The 27,666-nt window shown below is 45.6% G+C and overlaps 1 protein-coding gene across 1 annotated transcript in view; it reads left to right on the top strand.

Annotated features, from left to right (window-relative positions):
* PTPRE (protein tyrosine phosphatase receptor type E) overlaps positions 1-27,666 on the top strand; it is a 174,544-nt gene that overhangs the window by 140,085 nt on the left and 6,793 nt on the right. The window contains exons 10-19 of the mRNA XM_083149514.1: positions 1,637-1,756; positions 3,118-3,278; positions 9,430-9,565; positions 10,841-10,990; positions 12,654-12,747; positions 19,087-19,163; positions 22,086-22,220; positions 23,701-23,826; positions 24,209-24,360; positions 27,065-27,200. Of these exons, the coding sequence (XP_083005640.1) occupies positions 1,637-1,756; positions 3,118-3,278; positions 9,430-9,565; positions 10,841-10,990; positions 12,654-12,747; positions 19,087-19,163; positions 22,086-22,220; positions 23,701-23,826; positions 24,209-24,360; positions 27,065-27,200 (1,287 nt within the window). The remainder of the gene's footprint in view (positions 1-1,636; positions 1,757-3,117; positions 3,279-9,429; positions 9,566-10,840; positions 10,991-12,653; positions 12,748-19,086; positions 19,164-22,085; positions 22,221-23,700; positions 23,827-24,208; positions 24,361-27,064; positions 27,201-27,666) is intronic.

Genomic DNA, 27,666 nt, shown 5'->3' with positions numbered 1-27,666 from the left:
GTGCGCTTTATCATTATATCAGTATTATTTAGTTTTCTGCATTACATAGATACAGTTATTGACTTTGATGGAAGATGGCAAACTGCGTATCTGCATGCAGAGGTGACAAAGGATCGTTAGGAAACGGGTTCGTTTTGTAGAGAAAATATCTTGATAGTGGAACTGTATCTCATTGACATTTATAAAAGGTGATGGAACCTATTAAAAACAGATAGAAGGTTGCGAGATGGGTTTACAGACAACCTGGAAGTTGTTAGAGAAATTGATTTGTACGCAGTGTCAGACTGGGGCAGGAATTCAGTGACCAGACTCAGGAGGGGGTGTGACCAGACTCAGAAGGGGGTGTGACCAGACTCAGGAGGGGGTGATACCAGACTCAGGAGGGGGTGTGACCAGACTCAGGAGGGGGGTGTCCAGACTCAGGAGGGGGGGTGTCCAGACTCAGGAGGAGGTGTGTCCAGACTTAGGAGGGGGTGTGGCCAGACACTGGAGGGGTGTGGCCAGACACTGGAGGGGATGTGGCCTGACACCACAGAGTGGCCTTGGAGATTTCATGCAAAGAACAGGGCACCTCAGAACCCTGCCCAGAGTACGCCTCAGAACCCTGCCCAGGGTGCGCCTCAGGACCCTGCCCATGGTACGCCTCAGGACCCTGCCCAGAGTGCGCCTCAGAACCCTGCCCAGAGTACGCCTCAGGACCCTGCCCAGAGTGCGCCTCAGGACCCTGCCCAGAGTGCGCCTCAGGACCCTGCCCAGAGTGCGCCTCAGGACCCTGCCCAGAGTGCGCCTCAGGACCCTGCCCAGAGTGGGCCTCAGGACCCTGCCCAGAGTGCGCCTCAGGACCCTGCCCAGAGTGCGCCTCAGGACCCTGCCCAGAGTGCGCCTCAGGACCCTGCCCATTGTTTTTCTGTACTCTCTACCATGTAGAAACTCACATTGTACTATTTGTTAGTGCCAGATGCATGGGAGATAAGATACTACGTGGTCAATATTATCGCCACAGAGGAAAGCCAGCTTTGGACCCACCATGCTCCTAGATTTTGGTACTTGTTTCCTAGCACGGCACCCGCGTCGATCGCATCGCATGCCAACCAAATCGCATGCGATACGATCAACGCGCTTTTTACATTGGAATCAATGGAAAATGGTCCCTAAGACCCAATTTGTCAGCCCGAAGCCATTCAAAGGTTTTTCGGCACCCTAGGCAAAACTTCAGCTTAGTGGTCCCAGCACCATCTTGCCAATTTTAAAATCTTGTTTGGTGTTCAGCAAGTTGACAAAGGATTGTAAAGTAGAAGGAGATTGGGTTTTTTATTTGAGCTTATTCCTCTGCCTCTCTCAGGTGCTCTTCAAGGTTGCTAAGGCACCTGCTGAGAGTAGAGGCTATCACAGACCATGCAGTGGGGTAAAACCAAGACACTGTGCATGGGATCTGTTATATTGAGTACATCTGGACGGACAGGTAGAATACAAAAGAGTTTCTCCCAGCATTTTAGGCAAAAATTCTAATAATGGTAATGATGTGGTGCTATGTCATCTAACACATGGAAGTAAGGGGGAGATGTATCCGGCAGAGCGGAGAAGTGAATTCTGAAAAACATTGAACTCTCTTAAATCTCTCTGTCACTTTGTGCAGGAAAAATGTCAGCAATACTGGCCTGACCAAGGCTGCTGGATTTATGGGAATATTCGAGTCTCCGTAGAAGATGTTATCGTCCTTGTGGACTACACCATTCGGAAGTTCTGCATACAGCCTGTGAGTATTTTTTATTTTTATTTTTTAATTAAACAAAAGTTCCAGATTTTTGGTCACCCCTAAAATAAACCTTTTGCTACACATACAGTATATCTCCCATTCTTGCAGTTTGATTGGCTCATGTAGAGTTCGATGCATCAGTGAGATACACGCCAGGTTTAGTGGGAGTAAAAAACATATGTACTTAGACACCCTTACAGCGCGGGGAATTATTTGGACACTGAGGGGGGATGCAATCCCGGATCACGGCTGTCAATCCCTCCTGACAGCTGTGATCCTGGCACGTTTGCGGTTTGCCCGACAGCAAATCAGCAGGCGGGATTCAATGTCCCGCCTGCCGATCGACGAAAAGAGGCGTGTCTGCGAAAACGGACGTGGATTGTCGATCTATGGCTGGGATCGTGACAATCCACGTCCGTTATCAGCAGAACGGGCCCGATAGCTTTTAAAGTCGGGCTTGTTCTGCCGTGATCCTTCTTCAATTCTGTCGGTAAAGACAGCATTGAATAGGGCTCCGCCGCTATTTCCCCCGTCGGGAATAGCGGCAGAGGATTGCATCCCCCTCTATGTTCATCTGAGCCGAGATTCGCTTTCTGCCAATTTGAATCACCATTCTGTGATTAATTTTTTTTTTTGGGTTGGAGTCGTCCAATCGTGTTTCCAACATGTTGAATTTCCCCTATCCCCCCAACCCGTTATCATCAGATCAGGGAATTGCCCTGATACCGTTCTGATGTTTAGGCACCTTTTAGAGACAAATATATAATATAAACTACAATCAGCCAATCTGAGACATCTAGCTAGTTTTACTGGTCATCACCATCATTGTGTCTCGTTGAACCAGCCCCTTGCACACACAAAATATGCCCTTCCTGGTGGGTTTATGATCTTCACCAGTAAATTGCGGCGACAAGGAATCGTGTTCCATTTGAGTGTATTAGTTTTAATACAAGGGCCCCGGAAGAAATAAAGTGATTGTGTTAACGTGTTTGCTTATGCAGCCTCCTAGCTGTAAAGTTGCCAATGGTTGCTGTGGGAGCTATTGGCCGGTAGTAGGAGATATTACCAATATCTTCTGCTTTCCTATAGGGCAGCGGTTCCCAAACCTGGTCCTCAAGTACCGCTAACAGTTCAGGTTTTCCAAGTCACCCCGAAGCTGCCCTGTGTATCACCAACTGTCACATTTGCAAAAATCCACTGGTGACCTGGAAAACATGAGCTGTTTATGGGTACTTAAGGACCAGGGTTTGGAACCACTGCTCGAGTGGAGCATTCTAGGGATACGTCCTTCTGCGGTAAGAGAAGTTTCGCATATTTTAAGGGCTCTTTCTTGATGATCTTGATTGTTCTATCACAAATAGGTTCATGATGGCTGTAAGGCCCCCAGGCTGGTGACACAGTTGCACTTTACCAGCTGGCCTGACTTTGGAGTACCCTTTACACCCATTGGCATGCTGAAATTCCTGAAGAAAGTAAAGTGGCTTAATCCTGCCCATGCTGGACCCATCATCGTTCATTGTAGGTGAGAAATATTTGGCAATGTCCCTTTTATTATATCCGGCAGCTCTTTAACAGTTGCTGCCCATATCCATATTACATGTTGTGACTGTGTTATAATTAACATACAGAAATAAGCTATATCTCATCAGGTAAGTGCAGAGCTGACAGTATACAGCAATAATGATACAATACCATAACCATAACACAGCGAGGACAAGGTCGCAATAGACGCACGCTGGCTGCAGCTTCATAGAATGTTGACCTTGATTGTTTATGCTAATGACACGAGGGGAACGGATGAATAGTACAATCATAGACCGTGGACAATCCTGTTATATTCTACAGTGTACGGAGATTTAGAAAAGACTGGGTAAACATACATCGGTGACAGTCAGAGGAAAATATACTGTATATAGATTTATTTCCAAATAAACACATACATGGTTGGTTGAATTATCTCCTAAGAGAAGTTTGTGCATGCAGATTGTCTTTTCATTCTTCTGTAAATTGTGTATGGCATTCAGTGTTCTCCTTAGTATGATATGGATATGGTATGATATGGTGATATGGTGGAGGTGGGACTGGCCCAATACATATGCAGTTAGAGGTGGGTGTGGCCAGATACAGATGCAGTTAGAGGTGGGTGTGGCCAGATACAGATGGAGTTAGAGGTGGGTGTGGCCCGATACAGATGCCGTTAGAGGTGGGCGTGGCTGATATAGATTCGGATAGAGGTGGTGGTGGCCCAATTCAGATGTGATAGTAGGTGGGTGTGGTCCAATTCAAATGTGGTTGGAGGTGGTTGGGACCTGATACAGATGTTTAGGGTAGGTGAGACCTGGCACAGATGTGGTTGGGATGGCTTTGGCCCAAACAGATGAGGTTGGGGTAAGTACAGATGGAGCTGCCATTTCTGTCAATAAGGCGGTGGGGAGCAGGGACAGAAGGCTTCCCTGCAGGCAGGGCCAGAGCTGGTGGAGGGCTGCAGGGCTTCTGGGAGAATGGAGCACGCGAGCGTCTTATGCACATGCTCCCCATTCTGTCAGACTCTGGCGGCTGGCGGGGGATGGCAAATGGCGATAGAATCACCAGGAGCCGCTCTAATGAGTATCACATAAAGTAAAGTTTGTTTTACGCCACAAGAGCTGCAGATAGACCATGATTGGCAGCCTGCTGTGATTCTGGGCAGGGAGAAGGCAACGCCAGCTATCATTTCAGGGAAGTGCCTGGCCTTTTTTAGTAATTGCACCAGCTATCCTGTGTGACCCCATTGGTCATGTAGCCAGCCAATGGTCTTGCAGGTGATTTGAGGCAGCAGGAGATGTTTATTTATACCAGACACCTGCTATATTACCATGTGATTGCATCACTACTGCTTTCACATAAGCAGCTGTGATGCCTCTCCAGCCTCATCTGTATCAGCCCGGTGGGGTAGGTTATCCATGACACCTGGAGCATCCGAGTATGTAAAGGAAATCAACATAATGGGTAAATTTTCACATGTGACCTTGATAGAATTTTCAGTGTTTTAGAAGGAAGCTCGATTAGGGCAATGTTCCCGGGGCAAATAAAAACTTTGGGCCTGATTCAGAGGTGGATGCAGCTCGGTGTTGCGTCTTCAGGCGCAGTGGATATGAGAATGCGAGTAGCCCTCTTTTACAAAATAGATGCCCACTGAAGCATTTGTGCCCATAGACACAGCAATCGGAGAAATATCAGGACCATTGGACATCTGGGCTCAGAATGCCCACCACAACATAGCCGCTGAGGCCAGTGAATCCGTGTGCGGGTGCTGGCCTAGGCTCCTCCCAAACAGACACGCCTCCATTTTGAAAATCCCACCCTGTCACCACCCCCCCAAACACCTGTAAACTGCCAATCAAGCTGCTGTTTACATCTCGCTTCGAGCGGAGCCACAACACCATCGCGTCACAGTGCACTGGGGTGTAGAAGACATTGGTCCGAATCAAAACATTAGGTTCGACAGATGGATAGCTGCGCCCGGGGCTGCTGCTGTGTGTAATTTCTGTGGGTCACCACACTCCCACCAACAAAGTACAATACACAAAAATGAAAAACACTTCAGCGCTGTCCCTAAATTGATTCTGGAATAAAGCTTGCTTGATGATATCCTGGTTTGACTGATGTCTTTCGACACTGTCTAGACGGGATGAGGCCTCTTACTGACCTCTGTGGGGGTCCCTATATGCACATAAAGGTATCTTTTATGTGTTCCCCAGGACTGTCTCACTTCACTCCTCCTCTGACCTCGCACTCTTTTTCATAGACCCAATATAGATGTTACTGACCTTATATAAAGGCCCTATTTTCATATAAAGGTATCTTTAATGCAGGTTTTACGATCCTCTGGTAACTTCCTTGTCACTTTAGACTCCCAACATTCACATCAACACGTCTCAAAGAACAACACTCACCTCTATGTGAGGCCCTATAGGCACATAACGGTTTCTTTAGTCTTTTCAAGGTAAGGATATTCTCCACAACCAACGTACTCCATAAAAAATTTATTCCATGTGGTACAAGGTAAAAACAGATGATAAAAAATGTGTTAAAAACAAACACAAGAATGGTGAGACCTTAAAGTTCAAACTCTCCCTGTATCCGGAACAGGTTGAGCCGAATTTGCCAGATGTAAAATAGCACAAAAAAGTCTCACCATCAGCTGTGTCCCCTCCTTCACCAACGCGTTTCGGGCTCCAGGTTATAGCCCTTTTTCAAGGTGTGAGAGGTAAGTATACTGGGGTGGTTTATATACCTGTCCCCTTCATTGCTATAAAACAGTATTACAAAAAACCTGGGCCGGAGCAGAAAATAATTGCCTCCTATAAGCCCTCCTAAACAACTAGCTAATACATTTTCTATTCCTGGCTACACTTCTATTACATCCATATATCAAATACACATGCTGTCACATAATATAAATAATATTGCGCATACAGTATAGAAGAGATCCACCACATCCCTTCCGGGATTAGCGTCCATGTTTTCTCTCTTTTTCCTCCAGCTCCTCACACACCTGTGAGGGTTGCGTCGCGTCACTTCCGGTCCGGCGGAAGTGGCTTCCGGTTGCCGGCTCGTGCGAAAACACCCGCTTCAGTGGTTCCACTTATCATTATACAGTGTTTTCGCACGATCCGGCAACCGGAAGCCACTTCCGCCGGACCGTGAAGTGAAGTGAGACAGTCCTGGGGAACACATAAAAGATACCTTTATGTGCATATAGGGACCCCCACAGAGGTCAGTAAGAGGCCTCATCCCGTCTAGACAGTGTCGAAAGACATCAGTCAAACCAGGATATCATCAAGCAAGCTTTATTCCAGAATCAATTTAGGGACAGCGCTGAAGTGTTTTTCATTTTTGTGTATCGAATCAAAACATTGTCCACCTCTGTATTGGGCCCTTTATCATTTACATCTCCCATGTTGTGCGGTAACTTCCAATAATGACCAGCATGGTTACTTCCCCATAGACACTGAGAATGTATAGCGCTGGGAGGGCAGGCAACTTTATCACTTATACTATAGCGCGCACAAATTCCACAGCACTTTACCGAGAATATTTGCCCCTCAGTCCCTGCCCCAGTGGAGCTTACAATCTATGAGGTCTGTTTACCAGGCCTGGAGAAAAATCAGACTGTGGGCCAAATTTATTAAGTCTGGTGAAGTGATAAAGTGACCGGTGATAATGCAGCATACAATCAACTCATAACTGCCATTTTTCAAAACCCATCCTGTGACTTAGGAGCTGATTGGCTGGTACTTTATCTCGAGTGCTGGACGGGGTCCCGACAGGCATTCACCCGACATCGGGATCCCGACTTTCAAAACACAGAGAGCCGGGTTCCCGACGGCCACCTGCTATTTTCCCTCGTGGGGGTCCAGCAGTGATGCCAGCCATTGGAAAATGTAGCAACATGTATGATAAGGCAGCCTATCCAATGACGGGAGACCAGTGACATCACCAAGGGTCAGAACACCTCTTGTACTCAATCTTCAACTCCTCCCCCATCCCATATACAACCTGTAACCAATCAGAATGATGTAATGTTAAAGATAGCAACACAATCATTGTCCTAACTGCTGAGCTCACGGCAAGTGCTTAGAATCGTCCTCTCCTGGATATATGGAACGCTTGGTGTGAGTGAGCTTCCGTGCGAGCTTCTAGGAGTAACATGCAGCTGATGAAAATCCATATTACAAATGACTCCTGCTGTTCCATCTCTCTGTGGTCAGGATGTAATCTTCTCCCTATCGATCTGCAGCCACGAAGAGCCGCGTGAGGTGTAAAACAAATTTGTTAGTCACTATATTATCTCATTTATAACCAAGAGGAGACTATTCATTTATTTATACTGCGAGAAGAAAAGTCCATTCATCTGATGTTTCATATCTGAGGGGGAATTGCTGTCTGCTGGGTTCTGGTAAAAAGTTGTTACGATTTAAACCTCCCAGATGTTTGAATATTTATTGGAATATAAGTCATTGTTAATCTATAGAAAACTCATCACACCTCAATTACAGACTAACAGGGACATATCATTTTGGGGTTATAGGAGTATTAGTTAAAATCCCATCAAAATGGCGGCTTCTGCAATGTACTTTCACTTTGAGCAGTGACCGTTTTTACTTTCACTTTGAGCTGTGACCGTGTTTATTTTCACTTTGAGCTGTGGCAGTATTTGGCCCACAAACTCTGCACCCCACCCCCCAGTCTCTATCTGCTCCTACCTTCAATCTGTCTTCGCAGCTCCCTCTCTCTATGGGCCTTATTCTAGTTCACTCTTTCTGACAAAATCCTTCTTAGATGGACAAAACCATCTGTGCAGGGTAAATACTGGCTGCTTTATTTTTACACTGCAATATAGATCTCGCTTTGAAGTAAAACCCCACCCAAATCTAATTCTCTCAGCACAGTTTACATCTGCCCCCCTGCAGTGCACATGGTTTTGTCCATCTAAGAAGGATTTTGTCAGAAAGAGTGAACTACAATAAGGCCCTATATCCAGCAAGTTTGAAACAGATCAGTGTCCCTGCAAAAATTGCTTTTACTTTCTGTTATGACATCTTTTAGCACACAAAAGAGTAATTTGGTCCGTCGAGTGGCCTCTAGTGGTCAGTAGCGGTACTTCACCTCATGGAGGTGAGGAGTAGTTAGCCTTTCATATATATAGAAATTGTACAACCAGGGAAAGGTAGTGTTACTGGTACTGTAAGCCAGGAGTAGCAGGAACTACAGTCATGTCTGTCATTGTTTGTTAGATATAGGAAGCGCAGATGTTCAGGAAGCCAGGGGTCAGGATAGTACACGGCGTACGGGATGCTTCTCTGAATGTTTCAGTATGCGTCTGACAAGGCCACAGCACTGTCCTGTTATTCCTGTAAGATCTTTTTTTCAAGCGACTGATCAACTGCTTGGTAGTTTACCAAATAAGATCGATCAGCTACAAAATATAACTATGACGGACTTATCAGAAGAGTGTTCTGCCTACTTGTAAACAAACACAAAAATACTACTGCACTTATGCTCATTACCTGTCTACATAGATTTAGTTTTTTTTTTGCCACTATCTTTTGGTGTCATTTCTAACCCTTAAATTGCAAAATGGAGAAGCACCCTTTAATTGCATATACTTCTAATGTTAAGAGACCCAGAATTTACGAAAGTTCAATTTCAGGCAATTAAAAAACAAGTAGAAGTGAAGAGGGCGTTGGAAAAGGGGCACATGGAATACCAGTGATTTCCAAGTAACGCTTAATGTACAGCATTGCTGTTCTTGCACAAACACTCCACCTAGTGGCGGAATCTGGACATCAAATAACTGGAGCCGCATTTAAGCTAATGGATAGGAAATGTTTTTGAAGGAATTCACATAAATGGGTTTTGCAGCAGAACAGGTCATTTCTCAAATGACATACACACACACATACGCACGCACACATTTTCATTTTTATGTTGTTTGTAACTGCCCAGTGCGGTCACCTTGTACTTCTATAATCCTGTTGCATATTCTGTCTCCTATGTACGACACTACTGGACCTTTGACGTGCCATGCAAATAGTCAATAATACAGCAATAATCATTGAACAGTAACCGTAGAACAGAAGAGTGAATAGTTGTGGTTGATGTCTTCTCTCTCGGTCTCTGTGTTTTAGCGCTGGTGTGGGACGGACAGGCACATTCATCGTTATAGACGCCATTATAGACATGATGAACGAAGAAAAGAAAGTTGACGTTTTTGATTTTGTTTTGAAAATCCGCGGTCAACGGCCTCAAATGGTTCAAACTGATGTAAGAACAGCTGGAATGCAATGCTCTCTGTGGCATTTCCTGTATTTGTATCATCATTATTACTGACAACAGGGTCGGTGCAAGGCACCGGAGCGCCCCAGGCGAGTCGGGGTGGGGGCGCCCCGGGGGGGGGGGGGGGGGGGTGTACCTGTCCTGCGACTGTGTATATAAAGCTTGCGGCGGCGGCGGCAACGGGGGTCCCTGCAGTCAATAAGAAATAGAGCGCTATCCGCCTGGCTACGCGGAAACGCTTCTGTTGTGAAAACACTGGCCGCACGGCGCACGCTGATTGGCTGAATCTCAGCCAATCAGCGTGCGGCCAGTGTTTCCACAACAGAAGCGCTTCCGCGTAGCCAGGCTGCATTTCCTACAGTCTGGTTAGATAACTTTTTCTGACTGTATAAATCACGTTCTGTGCAGCCCAAGGCCTCCGTTACTTCCCTGGAGCCTGTAGAAACTTTGACATCCTTAGCTCCATGTTCTCCAATAGACCAGGGATAGACAACCTGATAGCCTCAAGGGGCCACACTTGGCGACTCTCTAACCTTCAAAGCGCCGTGTGTAATTGGTGAAAAATGCACCACCCCGTAAAATATCATCAGGCCTTTTTAAACAAGCTTTATACGTTATAACAGATCAGACAACAAAGAGGGGAGTAAATGCAAGTAAAGGACTAGCGGCCCCAGGGTCCTCTGTTGTTCATCACTGCGCCAGACAAGTCTTTTACACGGCCCGTTCTAGTGCTCTCCACTTGTGTTATACAGAATAGTGCATAAACCTCACAGTCCATCACCACACAGGTTACAGCTTACTTCAGCTGATTATTCCTATTCCCTTGGTTTACTCTTCTTTGTTGATTAAAGAAAATCTGTTGCCCTTAGACCTAGTGTAATGTGCCGAATGCTAAGTCTGCTGTAGTACCTATTGTTCTTCACATGGTCTAGCATGGCTAGATGGCGCGGAGTACAAGGAGTGCCCGATGACTGCCTGACGGGGGATCCCGGCGGTCAGTATCCCGACATCGGAAACCCAACTGCCGACACTCTGTCCGAGGGGATCCAGGCTGACAGGGGCTATTCTCCCTTGTGGGGGTCCACAACCCCCATAGAGGAAGAACAGAACCTGTGGCGAGCCCACTAGGGGCTTCTTTGCGGCAGACGGGACACTGACCATTGGGATCCCCCCTGTAGGGCAGTCATCCAGCACCTGCGTACAATTACTTTTGCACCTTGTGTTATGTAATAATTCTATTAATGATTTCTGTCACTATTTCAGATGCAGTATTCCTTTATTTACCAAGCCTTACTAGAATACTACCTCTACGGTGACACTGAACTGGATGTGGCCTCTTTAGAAAAGCACCTTCAGACGTTGTACAGCCCAGCACCACACTTCGAAAAAGTTGGCCTTGAACAAGAATTTAAGGTACAGTATGCAATTATCTTGAAGAGTTCTCAGGAACATGATGGGTGAGGGAAGTAACAGTTGGTACACAGGGGGCGGGCAATCAGCCTAGAACAATATGGGGGAAGATGAGGAGTATCAAGCCTGGGAGAGAATAAGTGTGGAGAGATAAATTTCCAACCAATCAGCTCCTACCTGCCATGTTACAGGCTGTGTTTGAATGTTTGAAAAATAACAGTGAGCAGCTCATTGGTTGGTCTAATTTTTTACACAGGCGCATTTCTGCTCATGTGCAGTAGCTGGGTGCGAGCGGGCACGGCGAACTACATGTTCGCCATCCCGCTCCCACCTGGCAGTATGGGCATGGGGTGGTGGTGCTGGACGTTCCCAATCAAATCGGCTGTTGACGCAGGGTGCTTGCAGGTCTGAGACACCATAGAAGCAAAGCTTGCCTTGGAGAAAGAGAAAGTGGAGAGGTTGTGCAAATGGACCACTCCGCTTCTGTTATTGATCTATCACAGTCGTAGAAGATGATTGGTTGCCTTTGGTAACTGCTCCACTTTATCTCTCTCTACTGCTTGAGTATGAATTGCAGTGACCGTATGTGAGCACCTGGGCCGGTCACAGCTGTAATGAGGAAATATGCGCTCTTTGGTAAAGTTGTTTCCATGACGACAGAACTCTCATCATCTACTTGAAAGTGATAACCTAGATCCATTCAGTGAAGTGACTGCTCAGATAACAGCTGGGGAGAAACCTGCTGAAATTCTAAAGTGTTATAGACTTACATCTTTCCATAATGGCACCATTCAGCCGGAGCAGAAGACTGGGACATGACTGCTTGTGTCGCCGGATCTTTTTCCTTAGACCCCTTTTTTTATATCTTTATTTTCCGCCTTATAGCATTGGTTTTACATACATACTTTTTCAGTTTCAATTCAGTTATACCAAAAACATACACATTGGGGGTTATTCTGGTTGATTTGCAAGGCTGCAAATTCGCAGCCTTGCAAGTCCACCAAACCCCGCCTTGCGAATGGTGGCCTGGCCACCAACCATTCGCAGCGTGTGTTCACACGTACTGACCGCGAATGGATGTTTGACACAAACATCCATTTGTAGCCTGCAGGAGAACACCCACATCATTCGGTGGTCGCCGACCATCGAATTATGTGGAAGGCACATGCACATAAGGTTGCTCTGAAGGAAGTGGGCGCATGCGCTTTTCAAAAACATTGCACTCGCATGCGATTTCGCATGCGAGCGTACGGACCTGAATGAGGTCCATTGTGTGAGAATTCATCCAATTATACATTTGGTCTCAAAACATTTCTCATTTTGTTCATTCTTAGTCTTAATCACGTGTGCGGTCATGTCCCCTAGGTAACTACCCCTTACTATTCGGATACATCTATTGGGTCATCTTGTAACATTAACCTGGTTTCATACCATTGTGCTGTTTGAAAACACTTTCGGAGTTGTACTCTGATTGTTATGGGTTATTTTGCGAATATTCAAAACCCCTTCCATACATTTGAAACATTGAGTTTGATTGAATTTGTGACCCATTTTGTTTAAGGAAAAACAAGAACAAAATGGGGGGAAATCCTTTTAGTTCCGGGAAAAGTTTTTTCAGTGTCCTTATCATTCCTGATGTACCATTATACTTTACCTGTATTTGTAGAAACTAACAAACGTGCGAATAATGAAAGAGAACATGAGGGCAGGAAACCTACCAGCCAACATGAAGAAAGCCAGAGTCATCCAGATCATCCCATGTAAGTTACACCAATACTGGCCACAGCAGCCAATGAGATTGGACAGTTTTACGGAAGTGTTAGTTCTGGTGGTGGCATTACTGTTGAAGTATTTTATTGCTGTGTGTAAATAAGCATTTATTAAAGGTAAAAATAAACAGATTTATAGGATTAGTTCCATCATTTCTTTTCACTGCAATTAATTCATGGTCAGAACTGAAGGAGACAAAGTTATGACTAGGAGTAACTGGTGGCAAAACGTGTAGCCAGTTAGAGCGTTAGAAAGTTCGGTACTTGTTTCCTAGCACGGCCACAATCTTATGGATCGTGTACCTTTAAGTTAAGGTACACGATCCATAAGATGGACCCGATTTCCTTTGAAATCAGGTCCATTTTGCCTGCTAGGACACAATATCGGGGGCATCGCGTCGGTCGGGACCATTAACATTGGTCCCGACGCGACCGACGCGATGCCCCCGATATTTCCATAGGCTTCAATGTTAAAAAATATTTTAACATTGAAATCGTGTCGGGAAAGGTAAAATATCGGGGGCATCGCGTCGGTCGGGACCATTAACATTGGTCCCGACGCGATGCCCCCGATTTTTCCATAGGCTTCAATGTTAAAATATTTTTTAACATTGAAATCGTGAAAAAATGTGAAATGGGCCAATATGACCCATTTCACATTATAGATGTCCCCGTCGTCACCCCACGATAGACGCCAACCCGAAGCGTGGCGAGCGCAGCGAGCCCGCGAGGGGCGGCGGTGCGCGTCCACCGACCTTTTCATTCCCCTACTATCCACGTCGGCGTGGAGTTGAGAATAGAATAGTGTGGCGAGCGCAGCGAGCCACCGAGCCCGAAGCGTGGCGACGCGTATAACTTCACGCTTCGGGCTCGGGTTGGCGTCTATCGTGGGGTGGGGTGTACGTCGTTAAATTTGGGGGGGGTTGGGAATATTTTACATTGAATCCAATGTAAAATCGGGTCCCAGGGACCCGATTTACATTTCATTCAATGAAAAAATTGGGTCGAAAATCGGTCGGTCGCGTCGATCGCATCGCATGCGACCAAATCGCATGCGATGCGATCGACCCGATTTTTCCGACACGACCACCCCGATGTAAATCGGTGTGGCCGTGCTAGGAAACAAGTACCGAAAGTTCATTACATTACATGATGTGCCCAGTTTCAACCCGGCAAGGGTTACCTGGGTGGTACATTTTAACCCTTTTTACCCCCTTAGGAGTCAAAGTTCAAAAAATTCCTGCTTGGTGGGTGGCTGCAAATAACTGTCACGGTTTCCGGACTACCTAGCATGTCAGCCAACAGTTAGTAAGTCTGACCCTTCCACAACTCTGTGACAGAGGGCAGTATTCAATGAGAAAAATTCTCTGTGCATGGCGAGAGATTTTTTTCTCTCGCCATGCACTCGCCCTGTTCCGGAGGGCTCGCTGCCACTCCTGCTCCCACTATTCAATGTGGTTAAGACTCGCCTCCACTCGCGGCGAGTCTTAACCCCTGCAGCGGACGAGCGTCCGCGGCAGGGAGCTGGCAGGGAGCCAGGGGACGGTGGCAGCCAGGGAGATAAAGTCTCCCTGGCTACCCCAGAACATATGTGGAGGGGAGGAGGGCTCCCCGGGACCCAGGCAGCACAAGCTGCCCCCCCCTATAGCCAGCGGGGGACCCAATATTCACTGCACCCGATTGTGCATATGTAATGATCGGGTGCAGTGAATATATGAATATCTAATGAGCGGCTCGAGAGCTCCGGCCCCCTGCTGGCTGCTCTGTGTAAAAAAAAAAAAATAATAATTTTTTTTTTATTAAATATATATTCATGTGCTATAAGCACATGAATAAAAATAACATGCCCCTTCACAGAAAAAAAATCCAGGTTTTTTGACACCAAAATTAAAAAAAAAAAACCTTTTAGTTTAAAAGTTCACATTCCAGTTCTCCATGAAAAGATGGAGAATTGCTACACGGAGAGACACGGCGAAAATCACTTAAAAAGACGGCGAAAATATCACATTGAATAGGGTGGTTCACTTTTGGAGAGCAAAATGCTCCTTCCAACGTGAAAATAGCACAAACTCGCCATAAAACATGGCGAATTTTTCTCATTGAACACTGTCCAGAGACAGGCTGATTGAGACCAGCTGTGACCTCACAGAGGGGCAGATGCACTAAGCTTCACAAGTGATAAAATGGAGAGTGATAAACAACCAACCAATCAGCTCCTGCCTGACATTTTTCAAACACAGTCTGTGACAAGACAGGTAGGAGCTGATTGGTTGGTTGTTTTTCAATGTCCTTTTTATCACTTTTGAAGCTTAGTGCATCCGGCCCAGAGCCTCCCTGAAAAAGGCTGTATTTTTCCTGACACTCCCAGAAATTGACCGGTTACCACCCAAAAAATGCCAACTTCTTGTCAGTCAAAGTGCAGGGGGATTGCAAATACAATCCATAGGCTTTTTTTGTCACTATTGTCCCTTGTACATGCGCATTGTATACTGTCGCATGTGCAGTCATTTGATAAGCGTTCAATCTGCAAATTCACAGATCAGCGATCAACTCTGAATCAACTATGATTGGCCCATAAGTATATCAGTGCACGGATGCTTGGTTTCATAGCCGACATCATTATCGTGCTAACTTGCGCCCTCCTTATTCTTGCAGCAAGACAATTGGCTCCATATCATGCGCGGTGCTATAACACCCGCAAGAGGCTTGTGTGCTGCTCTGCGTAAGCCCACGCTCGGTCCGTGCGTATTTGTTTGGATACAAGTGTCACAGTCAGCTCCGTATTACCTGGACCAAGAACTACGATCACTATTGGTATAGGTTCTGCTGTCTGGGACACTAGAACCACTAGATGAGGCTTTCCAGAACTTGTGAAACAAGGAACTTGATTTTAAGATGATTTCAAAGGACAGCACCTGAAAAATAAAACTTTTCTATGAATAGGTTCTTATTTCTCACGTTTTCCCGGTCATCATGCTCTGTCGCTTCTGTGTAACAGGACAAGGTACTTATATGTTAGTTGGGCGCCCACTAAGCTATTTGCTTAGTGGGCTATTCTGCGTAGGGAATAGTGGGGGTATAAAAAGGTCTGAGGATGCGTTACGCCACCCCTTGTGGGGCTCGCTGCGCTCGCCACGCTTAGTGGGGGGGTGCGAAAAAGCTACTTTTAGGACATACAATCATATTATTGTATATCAAATGTAATGGCATCGCACACCCGATAAAATCACATGCGATCGCATGCAATTTTGAGGGAGGTGTGATCGCATGCGATCCCCCAGGGCTAAAAGAGCAGTGAATAAATTACATCGGAAAATCGCATCGCATCGCATCACATTCCCTTAAAATGGCCCATGCGATGAGATTTTCCTACATTACCGTCCGTATGCTAATTGGGCGCCCAACTAACATATAAGTACCCAGGATTCTAATGGGGCCTCCACACAGGGCGATTTCAGACCATTTTCTAAGCGATACAACTTCATTTGACTAGATCGCTCCGAGTGGGATGCAGTTACAATCCCGGCGGTCGGGATCCCGGCGTTCAGAATCCCGACAGCCGGAATCCCGACAGCCGAAATGCCGACACTTTCTCCCTCCTGGGGTGTCCACGACACCCCTGGAGGGAGAATAAATTAGTGTGCCGAGCGTAGCGAGGCACCGGGCCCGCTGCGTGGCGAGCGCAGCGAGCCCACAAGAGGGGGCAATCCACGTCCCCCCCTTGTCGGCATTTCGGCTGTCGGGATTCCGGCGTCGGGATTCTGAACGCCGGGATCCCGACCGCCGGGATTCAATACTGAATCCCTCCGAACATAGGCTGATATCGGCCATTTTGTATAGGCGATTTCAGCCTGTGTGTAGTTATCCAACCTAAATGGGATGTCTACATGTAATAAAAATGGTCACGGTCGGCACATGAAAACGTTGACATGAGTTTTTCTAAAGAAAATACTGTACCATCCCCGTGGACTCCATTGGGAACAGTAACGTGAGCCTGGGCATAGCAGTACACTAGTTGGGGATACACACACTTGCTCAGGTATCGTCCTTGAAACCCAAAATCTTTTTGAAAACTTATGTTGACCTTTTCCACTTGAACCTTGTACATGTCGACTTTTTATGGCCGACCTAATGACTTGACCTAGACTAGGGATGGCCATTGTTGCCATTGCCATCTATGGCAATTCTGCAACTGGCCATCAATAGTTTCTAAACTATGCTATGGATGACCATCGATATTTTTACATATCGATGGTCATCCATTGTGTTTGTTTGATTGGCCTGTGGGCCAATCAAAACACGGGGGCGGGGTGTCGGTGGGGTGGAGCTATGCTCCGTGTCCCGTCACTTAAAAAAAAAAAGCAAAACATCGTTTTGCTGTTCCATCGATGGAGGGAAACCGTCTGGTTCTCCCCCATCGATGGCTAAAGTATTCGACATCGGCCATGAACCATCAATGATTTTGAATCATCGATGGTCGATAGCCATCCCTAACCTAGACATGTAGCGGGATGTAATACCACCCTAATTCGGCAGCTGTGCAATATGCCGGCCAAACTCTGAGGTTTTTTTTTTAAAGGAGTAAAACCATGCCTTATAAGTGATTGCCCCTTTAAAAAAAAGTAACGATGGGCATGCACATAGAAATGCTGAGCGGTCCCCGGGGAAAGCAGGAGGCGTACCCCTGGCTGCTTGGGGCGGGCAGATGAAGTCTGCGCCCGCTCCCAATTCGGACTTCAGCGTGAAAAGTAAGTCCTGGGCTACTTTGCTGCTGCGAATAGAGGGTGAGTAACCTTTAAATGATTTTTTCTCTATGTGGGCGAATGTGTAAGTGTACACACCCGCACGCAGCATAGCGGGGGGTGGCAGGGCACGTGTGGGTACTTGTGTATTTTGGCGGCGCCCGATTTCAGCATCATTCGATGAACGTATCGCATGCCATGTACCCGATGGCATGCGATGCGATGAGACTTTTGACCCCCTATACGATGAAAAATCGTATAAGCACCCTAAAGGGTGCTTTTGAGCACCCTAATGGGTGCTTACAATGTTAAATGCACCCCCACGCCACCCCCCCACTATAAACGTGAACCCGAAGCGTGGCGGTACGCGTCCTACGACCTTTTCATACCCCCACTATCCACGTCGGCGTGGAGTTGAGAATAGATTAGTGTGGCGAGCGCGGCGAGCGGACGCGGATACCTTCACAGGTAAACGCGTCCCTTCGCGGGCTTCACAGGTATCCGCGTCCCCTCGCGGGGCTCGCCACGCTTCGGGCTCGGTGGCTCGCTGTGCTCGCCACACTAATCTATTCTCAACTCCACGCCGACGTGGATAGTGGGGTATGATAAGGTCGTTGGACGCGTACCGCCGCCCTTCGCGGGCTCGCTGCGCTCACCACGCTTCGGGTTCACGTTTATAGTGGGGGGGTGGCGTGGGGGTGCATTTAACATTGGGTGCTTATACAATGTTTAATCGCATCGCATCGTATGGCATTGTATGCCATGTACAATGGCATACAATTTGAAAATTGTATGCCATCGTACACTAACCAACGAAATCGTGTCGCATCGCATACCATCGTATGCGTAATGGTATGCGATGCGATGGGCGCCGCCAAAATACACAAGTACCCAGGTGTGTTTGCCGGTTCGCTAGACTCCGAATATGCGCAGACTAGCGGGCAGGTCTGAATCAAAGCCCATTGTCTGTGAGCTATACTATGCCCCCTACCTTCCACCCTCTATTTAGCAGCCAGCTGTTCCCCTTTTCATTGGCTCTTTAAGACCGATTATCAAGGTCGCCAGGGAAACTGCTTTTTTTTTTATTGTTATTCAAGGGTAGAATTCGGAAAACCATAAACTGCATTACAAAATCTTCCCAACGATTCAGTAGAATGTCCCTGTAAGGACTGTACTGTCCTGTACTGTATAATGGCCCTGTAAGGACTGTACTGTCATGTACTGTATAATGGCCCTGTAAGGACTGTACTGTCCTGTACTGTAGAATGTCCCTGTAAGGACTGTACTGTCCTGTACTGTATAATGGCCCTGTAAGGACTGTACTGTCCTGTACTGTATAATGTCCCTGAAACCATACTGTTCGCTGTATTAAAGAACTGCATAGAGTCCACTTGAAGCTTATTCTCTGTATTTCTGCAACCACCGGATTATTGGAGCAGAGATTCCATGCACATCGCCGAGGACTACGTAATAAACCCTCAAGACTTTTAAAAGCATTTAATACCCCATTAAACTAATAGGATTATATGACAAGCGACCATGAAGTGCATTATAGCTGCATAATTGTTATTTTTTTATTTTTTCCCAGATGACTTCAACCGAGTGATCTTATCCATGAAGAGAGGCGAAGAATACACAGACTATATCAATGCGTCATTTATAGATGTACGTACTACATAAATGCATGCAGGAAGAACACATGTGATGGGTGTGGCCAACCTCGGGCATTTAAATATTTGTAATATCTTTGCAGATATTCAGCAGACATTCTAAAGTGGATATAGCAACCAATCAGATTCTACCAATCATTTTATAAAATATAGAAGATAATGATAGCTGAATTCTGATTGGTTACTATGGGCAAATTTGAGGAAAAAAAGAAAAAAGTACTCTCCTTTGTTTGGGGGCATGCTTGTCAAAAAGAAAAAAGGTTTTTGTTTTGGTTATCAGTTGTAAAACGTAACTTTTAATCAATGTTTCTAAAAAAGGCTTTAGAATGGACAAAAGACACAAACAGACTACACAAAACATGAAACAGTGGTAAAAACCACTTATCGGACTCGATAGAGTCCCTCCAGCGATTTGTCGCTGGTATCAACAATGTATGTTACCACAAGTGTGGGTCAATTATTTAGTGTGTCCCCAGGTGTGGGTCACTTCGATACACTGGACTTCAATAAAATGAGACACTGGTAGCGAAAATGGATAGATAGATAATAATAGGTTACATCCAATAAATTGTATGGTGTGTGTCCAGTTCACAAATGCATGATAATATGCTAAATCGGTGTCAATTTTTGTGACAGATGGACAAAAGACACAAACAAACTACACAAAACATAAATCAGTGGTCAGAACCACTTATTGGACTTCAATTGAGTCCCTCCAGTGATTTGTCTCTGGTATCAACTGAACTCAATTGAAGTCCAATAAGTGGTTCTGACCACTGATTTATGGTTTGTGTAGTTTGTTTGTGTCTTTTGTCCATCTGTCACAAAAATTGACGCCGATTTAGCATATTATCATGCATTTGTGAACTGGACACACACCATACAATTTATTGGATGTAACCTATTATTATCTATCTATCCATTTTCGCTACCAGTGTCTCATTTTATTGAAATCCAGTGTATCGAAGTGACCCACACTTGTGGACACACTGAATAATTGACCCACACTTGTGGTAACATACTGTACATTGTTGATACCAGCCACAAATCGCTGGAGGGACTCTATGGAGTCCGATAAGTGGTTTTTACCACTGTTTCATGTTTTGTGTAGTCTGTTTGTGTCTTTTGTCCATTCTAAAGCCTTTTTTAGAATCATTGATTAAAAGTAACGTTTAACAACTGATAACCAAAACAAAAACCTTTTTTCTTTTTGACAAGCGTGCCCCCAAACAAAGGAGAGTACTTTTTTCTTTTTTTCCTCGAATTTGTACATTTTCTACTCGGGTGCACCTCCACATGAGTGACACATTTGAAAATATATTAATATATACATTCTCTTGTTTATTGTGGATCTTACAACTTACATATCATAAAAACCATTCCATTTATAAGTGTATCTTGTGCATAGGTTCTTCCCATACCCCCAAACCCCATCCCAAATATGGTTACTATGGGCAACAGCTCCACATTTCCTCTTTAGAATATTTGCTAAATCTCTCCCCAGAGTGAACGTAAATTTAGGCAAAACTGATAAAATAGTTTTTTTTGTGGAGTTTATAAAATATAAATAAACACTACTTTCTCTTTTCTGCAACAAGGATCATGTATATTCAACCATCGTAGTATCTAATCCAATGCTTTGAGTTTATTTATTAGTCTGCAATGTGGGGCAGTGTCAACAGCCTTTCTAAAGTCTAGATAAGCAATATTGACAGCCTCTACTTTATCTATTACTTTAGTCACCCAGTCAAAAAAGTCAATGTCAATGTTTGACATGATTTCCCCCCGAGTAAATCCATGCTGTTTGGGATCCTGTAAATTGCTGCATGTGAGATAATCTACAACTTTTTTCTTTTAAGAGGGTTTCCATCAATTTCCATACTACTGATGTGAGGCTCACTGGTTGGTAGTTGTTTGAGTCTTCCTTGCTTCCACTTTTGCCCAGTGGTATAACATTTTCTGTTTTCCAGTTCTATGAAATTACTCCTGTAGTTAGTGACTGGTTGAATAATTCTGGAAATGGTGCTACCAGCACCCCTTTTAACTCTTTTAGTGTCCTTGGCTGTATCCCATCTGGCCCCATTGATTTATCCACTCTTTTGTTATTGACTAGGTTGCCCGTGTGAAAATATTGCATGCAAATAAAATATGAATCATTTTATAGCAACGTTGGTGGTTTGTTGTATATGCAAGAATAACTGGTTCATTTGTAGCCAAGCAAAACTGATCATCTTAAGGGGCCTAAACACTGGGAGATACTGAAGCGTTCAGCGGAGAACTTTCACATGATAGATGTTACTTCAGTGCTGATTGGTTGCCATGGGCCACTTCTCCTCTGGCTCACTTCTCACTTATCACTGCTTCATACATCTACATCTGTTAATCTCAGTACAGATAATAAATTTCATTAAAGATGGGGACCCCTATCCTGTAATAACATACAGTGTCAGCAAATATAACATAGAAATATGGGAACACAGCAGAAAGAAGCTGGGGCCACACATGAAGGCTTAGGTGGCCACATGCTCCTCTAGGGCTGTCTGTTGCCCTTCTCAACCCCACACAGTATAAGACATGTGACCATAATTATATGTAAATATGTTTATAGACAGAACCATAGCAGGGGAGAGTCTGGGGGCCGGGGGTCTTGGCCTTTGTCTGCACGGTTTAGTCTTTCTCCTCATCCCTATAAACTGGAGGGCATGGTTCCGTATGTAGGGGATGACCCATCAGTCCTCGTACAGGAAGCCAGTCCTCATCGTAGGATGCAGGGGGGGGGCTGGCGTTTATCCCGCCTACTATGGTCCTAAACGACGTTCATCATTTCGCTGACAAGATTTCTCCTGCAATATATCTTATCATCTTTCCATGATTGACTTCTGACCACCACAATATTGCACTTGTTATATTATTTCAGGGATATCGGCAGAAAGACTACTTTATTGCAACGCAAGGCCCCCTGCCGCACACGGTGGAGGATTTCTGGAGGATGGTGTGGGAGTGGAAGTGTCACACAATTGTCATCCTGACAGAACTGCAGGAGAGAGAGCAGGTACGGTGGCAGAAGGACACACGTTGGCTGTCATTACTCATTGGCATTGTGTGCAGAGACATTTGCCTGCATGGCAATTTGTACACATCTCTGGCGGGCCCGCAGCTATCCATACAACGCCATGCACAAAACTACTGAAGATGAGTCCGCATCGAGGTCCTGCACGCACATCTGTGTTGCACCTTTTGTGTTTCTGTTCAGATATTGTAGAGAGTTCAGTCATATCATTATTCATGTGCTGGTATACATTTTAGCCTTGCATAGAGCTAGGAACAAATCCTGCTACAGGACACCAACCAACACAAGGGGCTGGACTCGTCCCTCTGTGTATAGGGCAGGGAGAATGCTGCCGCTTCAGAATTTTCCTCCTCTGCTACTCAACATAGTCAGAATAGTCTGAATGAAGTGCACATTACTGAGGGGTTCTTAAAGGGATACATGGCACGTTTTTGCCTTGCACATAATAGAGATACCCAGGAAAACCTGCCACGGTGGTTTACCTTGACTGCCCATTATTAACACAGCTGGGCATCGCAACACTACCCTACAGTACATTGCTTTGAATTGAATTTCCCACATAGGATCTAGTTTGGGAGAATCAGGGCAGAATTTGGTTGGATTAAGGTGCGGGTGTTATTGTGTCTCAGTTTTGTGTGTCTAGGTTCATTCACACTGGGTGATTATGCCCAGCGTGTATGGACACATTGGTGGGGGGGAAACCGCTCAGTGCATACACACTCAGCGGCTTTCCCCCTGCCCAGCGCTGTCAGCAGGGAAGGGGGGCGGGGCGTACGGCTTTGCATAGTGCAGCGCTATGCAAAGCCATCCTCAAAGCCTCTCCTCTGCTGATAATACCAGCAGATGAACGGCTTTCCCGGCGAGGATGCGAGAATGCGCATCACCGCTCATCGCTGGGTCGTACACACTGGGCGGGTTTGAGCTGAAAGACGCTCAAAACCCAAAGTTTGAGCGGCTTTCAGCTCAAAATCATCCAGTGTGAATGGGCCTTAAGTGTTTGGGGAAAAAAAACTAGCGTTTATGACAATGCCAGTTAGCTTTCAGAGCTCACTACTCAGGAAAGGTGCCATTACTTGCCTTCTCTTCCCTATAATCCCAGAGCTCTGATGTCACTACTGAGATGCAGTAATCTTATCAAAATACAATAAATCAGATGTGTGACCTACTGTCAAGGGATGTGTGTAACATATATATATATATATATATATATATATATATATATATATATAGCACTACTCTACTATACAACAATTAAAGTACATGTTTGTAGTTATAGTCCTTTGTGAGAAAGTTCCAGCACTCGCGGGATTCCTTTCGTGGCCTTTAGATACAGAAAAACAGATAAACTGAGATCTGGTCATTGGATACAATTATCTTTATTCAAGAGGTCTGTTGTTGGGCAATAAATTGAAGCAAGTCTGCCTGGGAAAGATCTTTAATGTCCATTGTTTTCCTCCACCAGGACAAGTGTTGTCAGTACTGGCCGTCTGAGGGGTCCGTGACGCATGGAGAAATAACTATAGACAATAAGGGCGAGCGCTTAGTGGACACCATAAGTGTGAGAGACTTCGTAGTTACAAGTAACCAGGTAAATAAACATACAAACATTTTCTTTTACAATCTGTTTGATGTGGACATAATTGGCATAGGGTCATTTGGAATGAGTTCCTAGAGTTTCCATGGGAGAAGTGTTTTCTAGCTTGCTGTAATAGTGCACCTCTAATGCCGGGGACAATATCACTTTTTAGTATTTACCAAACACTATTCCATTCTGTGCAAATGACAGAACAGGCAAATTATAATTGAAATAACTGAAACCTATTCTTTACTGTACTTGGAACATCATAAGTCTATTACACAAAGAACTGAATGATCGTTGCACGCAGGCACCAAATCCAGATCAGACAAAACCACGACACCGTTGACATTACAATACAATGATGACCTGAAGGGGATTATTTGTTGTGCAGGAGAAGCAGACGAGCCTGGTCCGCCAGTTCCATTTCCATGGCTGGCCTGAAATAGGCATTCCCGCGGAGGGGAAAGGAATGATCGATCTTATTGCCGCTGTACAGAAGCAACAGCAACAGACAGGCAACCATCCAATCATAGTGCACTGCAGGTGAGTAATCGTTATGGGAACCATTTACATACCTTTGTCATGCAATGGCTATATATATATATATATATATATATATATATATACTGACAAACTTGCCCTAGTGAACTGTGATGATCCTAACACACAGGGGTTGGGCTAAACGTGTATTCTTAAATGTAGCCCACTTCCCGGAATGCGGGCTGACCATAAACAGACACCAGACCCCCAGGCGCCAGCCATGTAGGGAGCCATGCTGCTCATGGGATAGTTAGACCCTACAGTTCAAGATGCCCCCAATCCCTACACAGAACTCAGGGGACATTTACATCCTGGGATTCATGATCCAGCCAATCCCTGCACAGAACTGAGGAATAAAAAGGGACTGCATAAGGGGCTCTGGTGGTTCTTGTCTGGAATTGTGTTGGTGGTACCAGGCTAGGCGAGGCAGGACCAGAGTGCAGAGAGCTGAGGCACCACTAGCCCCAGCAGCAGAGGCAGCCCCCAGTGACAGTGATACCCTACATACGTGTTTTGGTTACATGCTAAACGTACATCAGTATGACCAGAAATTACACATCAGTTCTCCATGCATGGCCCAATATAAATTCACAGGGCGTGATGGGAAGAAAGAGGAAAATTTGGGAGAATTTATTTTTAAAAACCCAGTGGTCCATTTAACGAGATTTGCCTCTAACCAGTATAATAGTCCTGAATTTTCCTGGGATGGCAGCTAGTGCTGTCCTGTTGCACATTCTTCTCTCCTGGTTCTGGTTGACACATCTACTTTACATTGATACCAATAGTGTTCATTCTAGCACCCGCTATTTTTGAAAACCCATGCAGTTCCTCTTCCCTGCCTGGGGTGTCATTGTCTGCTGCAGTGCTTCTAGCACAGTGTGGTCTTTATATCAGCACTGATATGCAAACCAGACCTGTGCTAGAAACACCACAGCAAACAGCGACACCCCAGGCAGGGAACAGGAACTGCATGGGTTTTCAAAGTTAGCGGGTTCTACAATGAACACTATACCAATTGACAACATCACATAGTGGTGATGAGCAGAACCTCCATAACTAATAATGGTGATACCTTCATCTGCTTTTAAGGGGGTAGATGGGGAAAAATACATACGCCGCCAACTCTTTGTGATCTGGGCGTTCACCGATTGGTCCAAATCAGGACTTGTCCTTTGTGTTTCTAGGATCATTCTTGCCCTAGTCCAACCCTTTTCTCTTTGTCCTATTTGTCCTTGCAGAACATATTCGCAAAGCTAAGCAGGCCTCAGGTAGCAGAGCAAGTATCTGACAGGGCATACATATAATATTGCTTCCAATGATTAATGGCAGAGGAACAATAATGCCCCCTTTCAGACCGCACTAAAAAAATGGTATTTTGCCGATTTTTAACCGTTTTAAAACTGTAATATGTGCGGTCTGAAAGGTGCAGAGTGATTTTACCGTTTCAAAAAAAAAAAGTTTTTTGGAAACGGTAAAAAAGCAGGGTCCCACCCGTTTCAGACCCCTTTTTTGTGTCTGAACGGGTCTGAAACGGTATTTAGGACCCAGCCAATAGTGTTCCACGCTGTGCATATCTAATGAGCAGACCACTATTGGTACCCCCACCACCTGGGCAGCGCAGGAAAGGAATGATCGCGCTGGGGGGAGGGGGTCCCTGCAGTGTATGTTAGATCAGTGATGGGGTCCCTACAGCAGATGGGAACTAGTAGTACTAGTACTCCCAGCGCAATTATTCCCTTTCCTGCGCTGCCCAGGTAGGGGGGGTTTAAGGAGAAGCACCGGGAGCAGCTGAGCCGGTGGCTGCGCTGCTCAGGTAGGAGAGGGGAGGACGGGGGGGGGGGGGGGGTGGCTAAGGAGAAGCGTCGGGAGCAGCTAAGCCGGTGGAGAGGATGTTCGTGAACTTCTGGAGGCTGGAGCCCCGATCAATTGCACCAATGTGGACGGACTGACAGCCCTGCACCAGGTACCCTGCAGCCGGGGGGCACTTCCCAACAGCCGGCCCTGACTGTGCCCTGTGTCAGCGGGTGCTTGGACCCCCCATGCCCTGAGCTCAGCACCCTATAGCCAGTCACATCCCTGCTACCCTGTGCGGGGCATCACAGCCCAGAATCCGGCACTGACATGTTCTGCTCTCCTAGGCTGCTTTCACTCCGCAAACTTGCTTTAGACCAGGTATTTACATGCGATGTGAAAGGGGTTAAACTTGCTCTGACATGTTTAAAATACCTGGTCTAAGCAGGTTTTGCGGTGTGAAAGCAGCATAAGGGACATTCCTTGTAGCTCATCAACTCCGTTTGGTGACTTATTTTACTCTTTTCACCACCTTTACTGTCAGCCAAACAATTAAGCGAGTGCTATCTACAGCAAAGGAACAGAAGAGTCGGGCTGAAAAGGTAGTCTAGCAGTCTAAAAACTGCAGTAATAAGAGCTGGAATTGTAGCTCCTCATTGTTAACAAGAAAATCCCTAGCTGATGTGAATACAGTGGAGATGACAGCTTCATTGTACTCAATGTAAAGTTCCCACTTCCCAGGCTATAGTCTTCTGATCTTGTGGGAAATGACTGATCGTCACTGAAAAAAAAACCCCACTGCAGACAAGTTTGGAACGTGTCCGCCTTCAGAGTAAACTTTCCGGTTTTGAATATGTATGCACTGGCTGTATTTTGATGTTCCCTCAGTGATAGAAAATTGCATATTCCTTCCTAGTGCTGGGGCTGGAAGAACGGGGACATTCATCGCCCTCAGCAACATCCTGGAGCGGGTGAAAGCCGAGGGATTACTGGATGTATTTCAGACTGTGAAAAGTTTACGGATGCAGAGACCGCACATGGTGCAGACACTGGTAAGACGGGACCGCACTCGGTAAACATTCCGTGTGACATTTATAAACACACTTTGGCCTGGTAATCCTGGAAAAGCAATCTCTTACGTGCTCCCTGTGCGTGATAAACTCTTAAGGTGGCCATACACACGCAGATTTATCTGCAGATCTGTCTGGTTGGAACAAAAACATGGTTATGGATGAGAGCAAATGACAGTTGACCATTTGCTTGGAAATGCTGGAAAACTAACAAACTGACACTCATCCATAACCATGTTTTTGTTCCAACCAGCCAGATCTGAAGATAAATCTTACTAGTGTATGGGCACCTTTACAGACTGGTCTGTGTGGTTTTTGTTTTTTATAAAAATCTGGAAATAGGGCTCTGTATATATATTAAGAGATTTGCTGGCAAGCCCAAATAATAAACATCCCCATGAAAAGCATGGGGTGGCCTATTTTACAAGGGCTTCTTTGGGTTGAGTAT

The sequence above is a fragment of the Crinia signifera genome, chromosome 6 (assembly GCF_055691185.1).
Source record: "Crinia signifera chromosome 6, ASM5569118v1, whole genome shotgun sequence".
Taxonomy (NCBI): domain Eukaryota; kingdom Metazoa; phylum Chordata; class Amphibia; order Anura; family Myobatrachidae; genus Crinia; species Crinia signifera.
The sequence above is the reverse complement of the archived record's forward strand: the minus strand, read 5'-3'. Positions and strand labels throughout refer to the sequence as shown.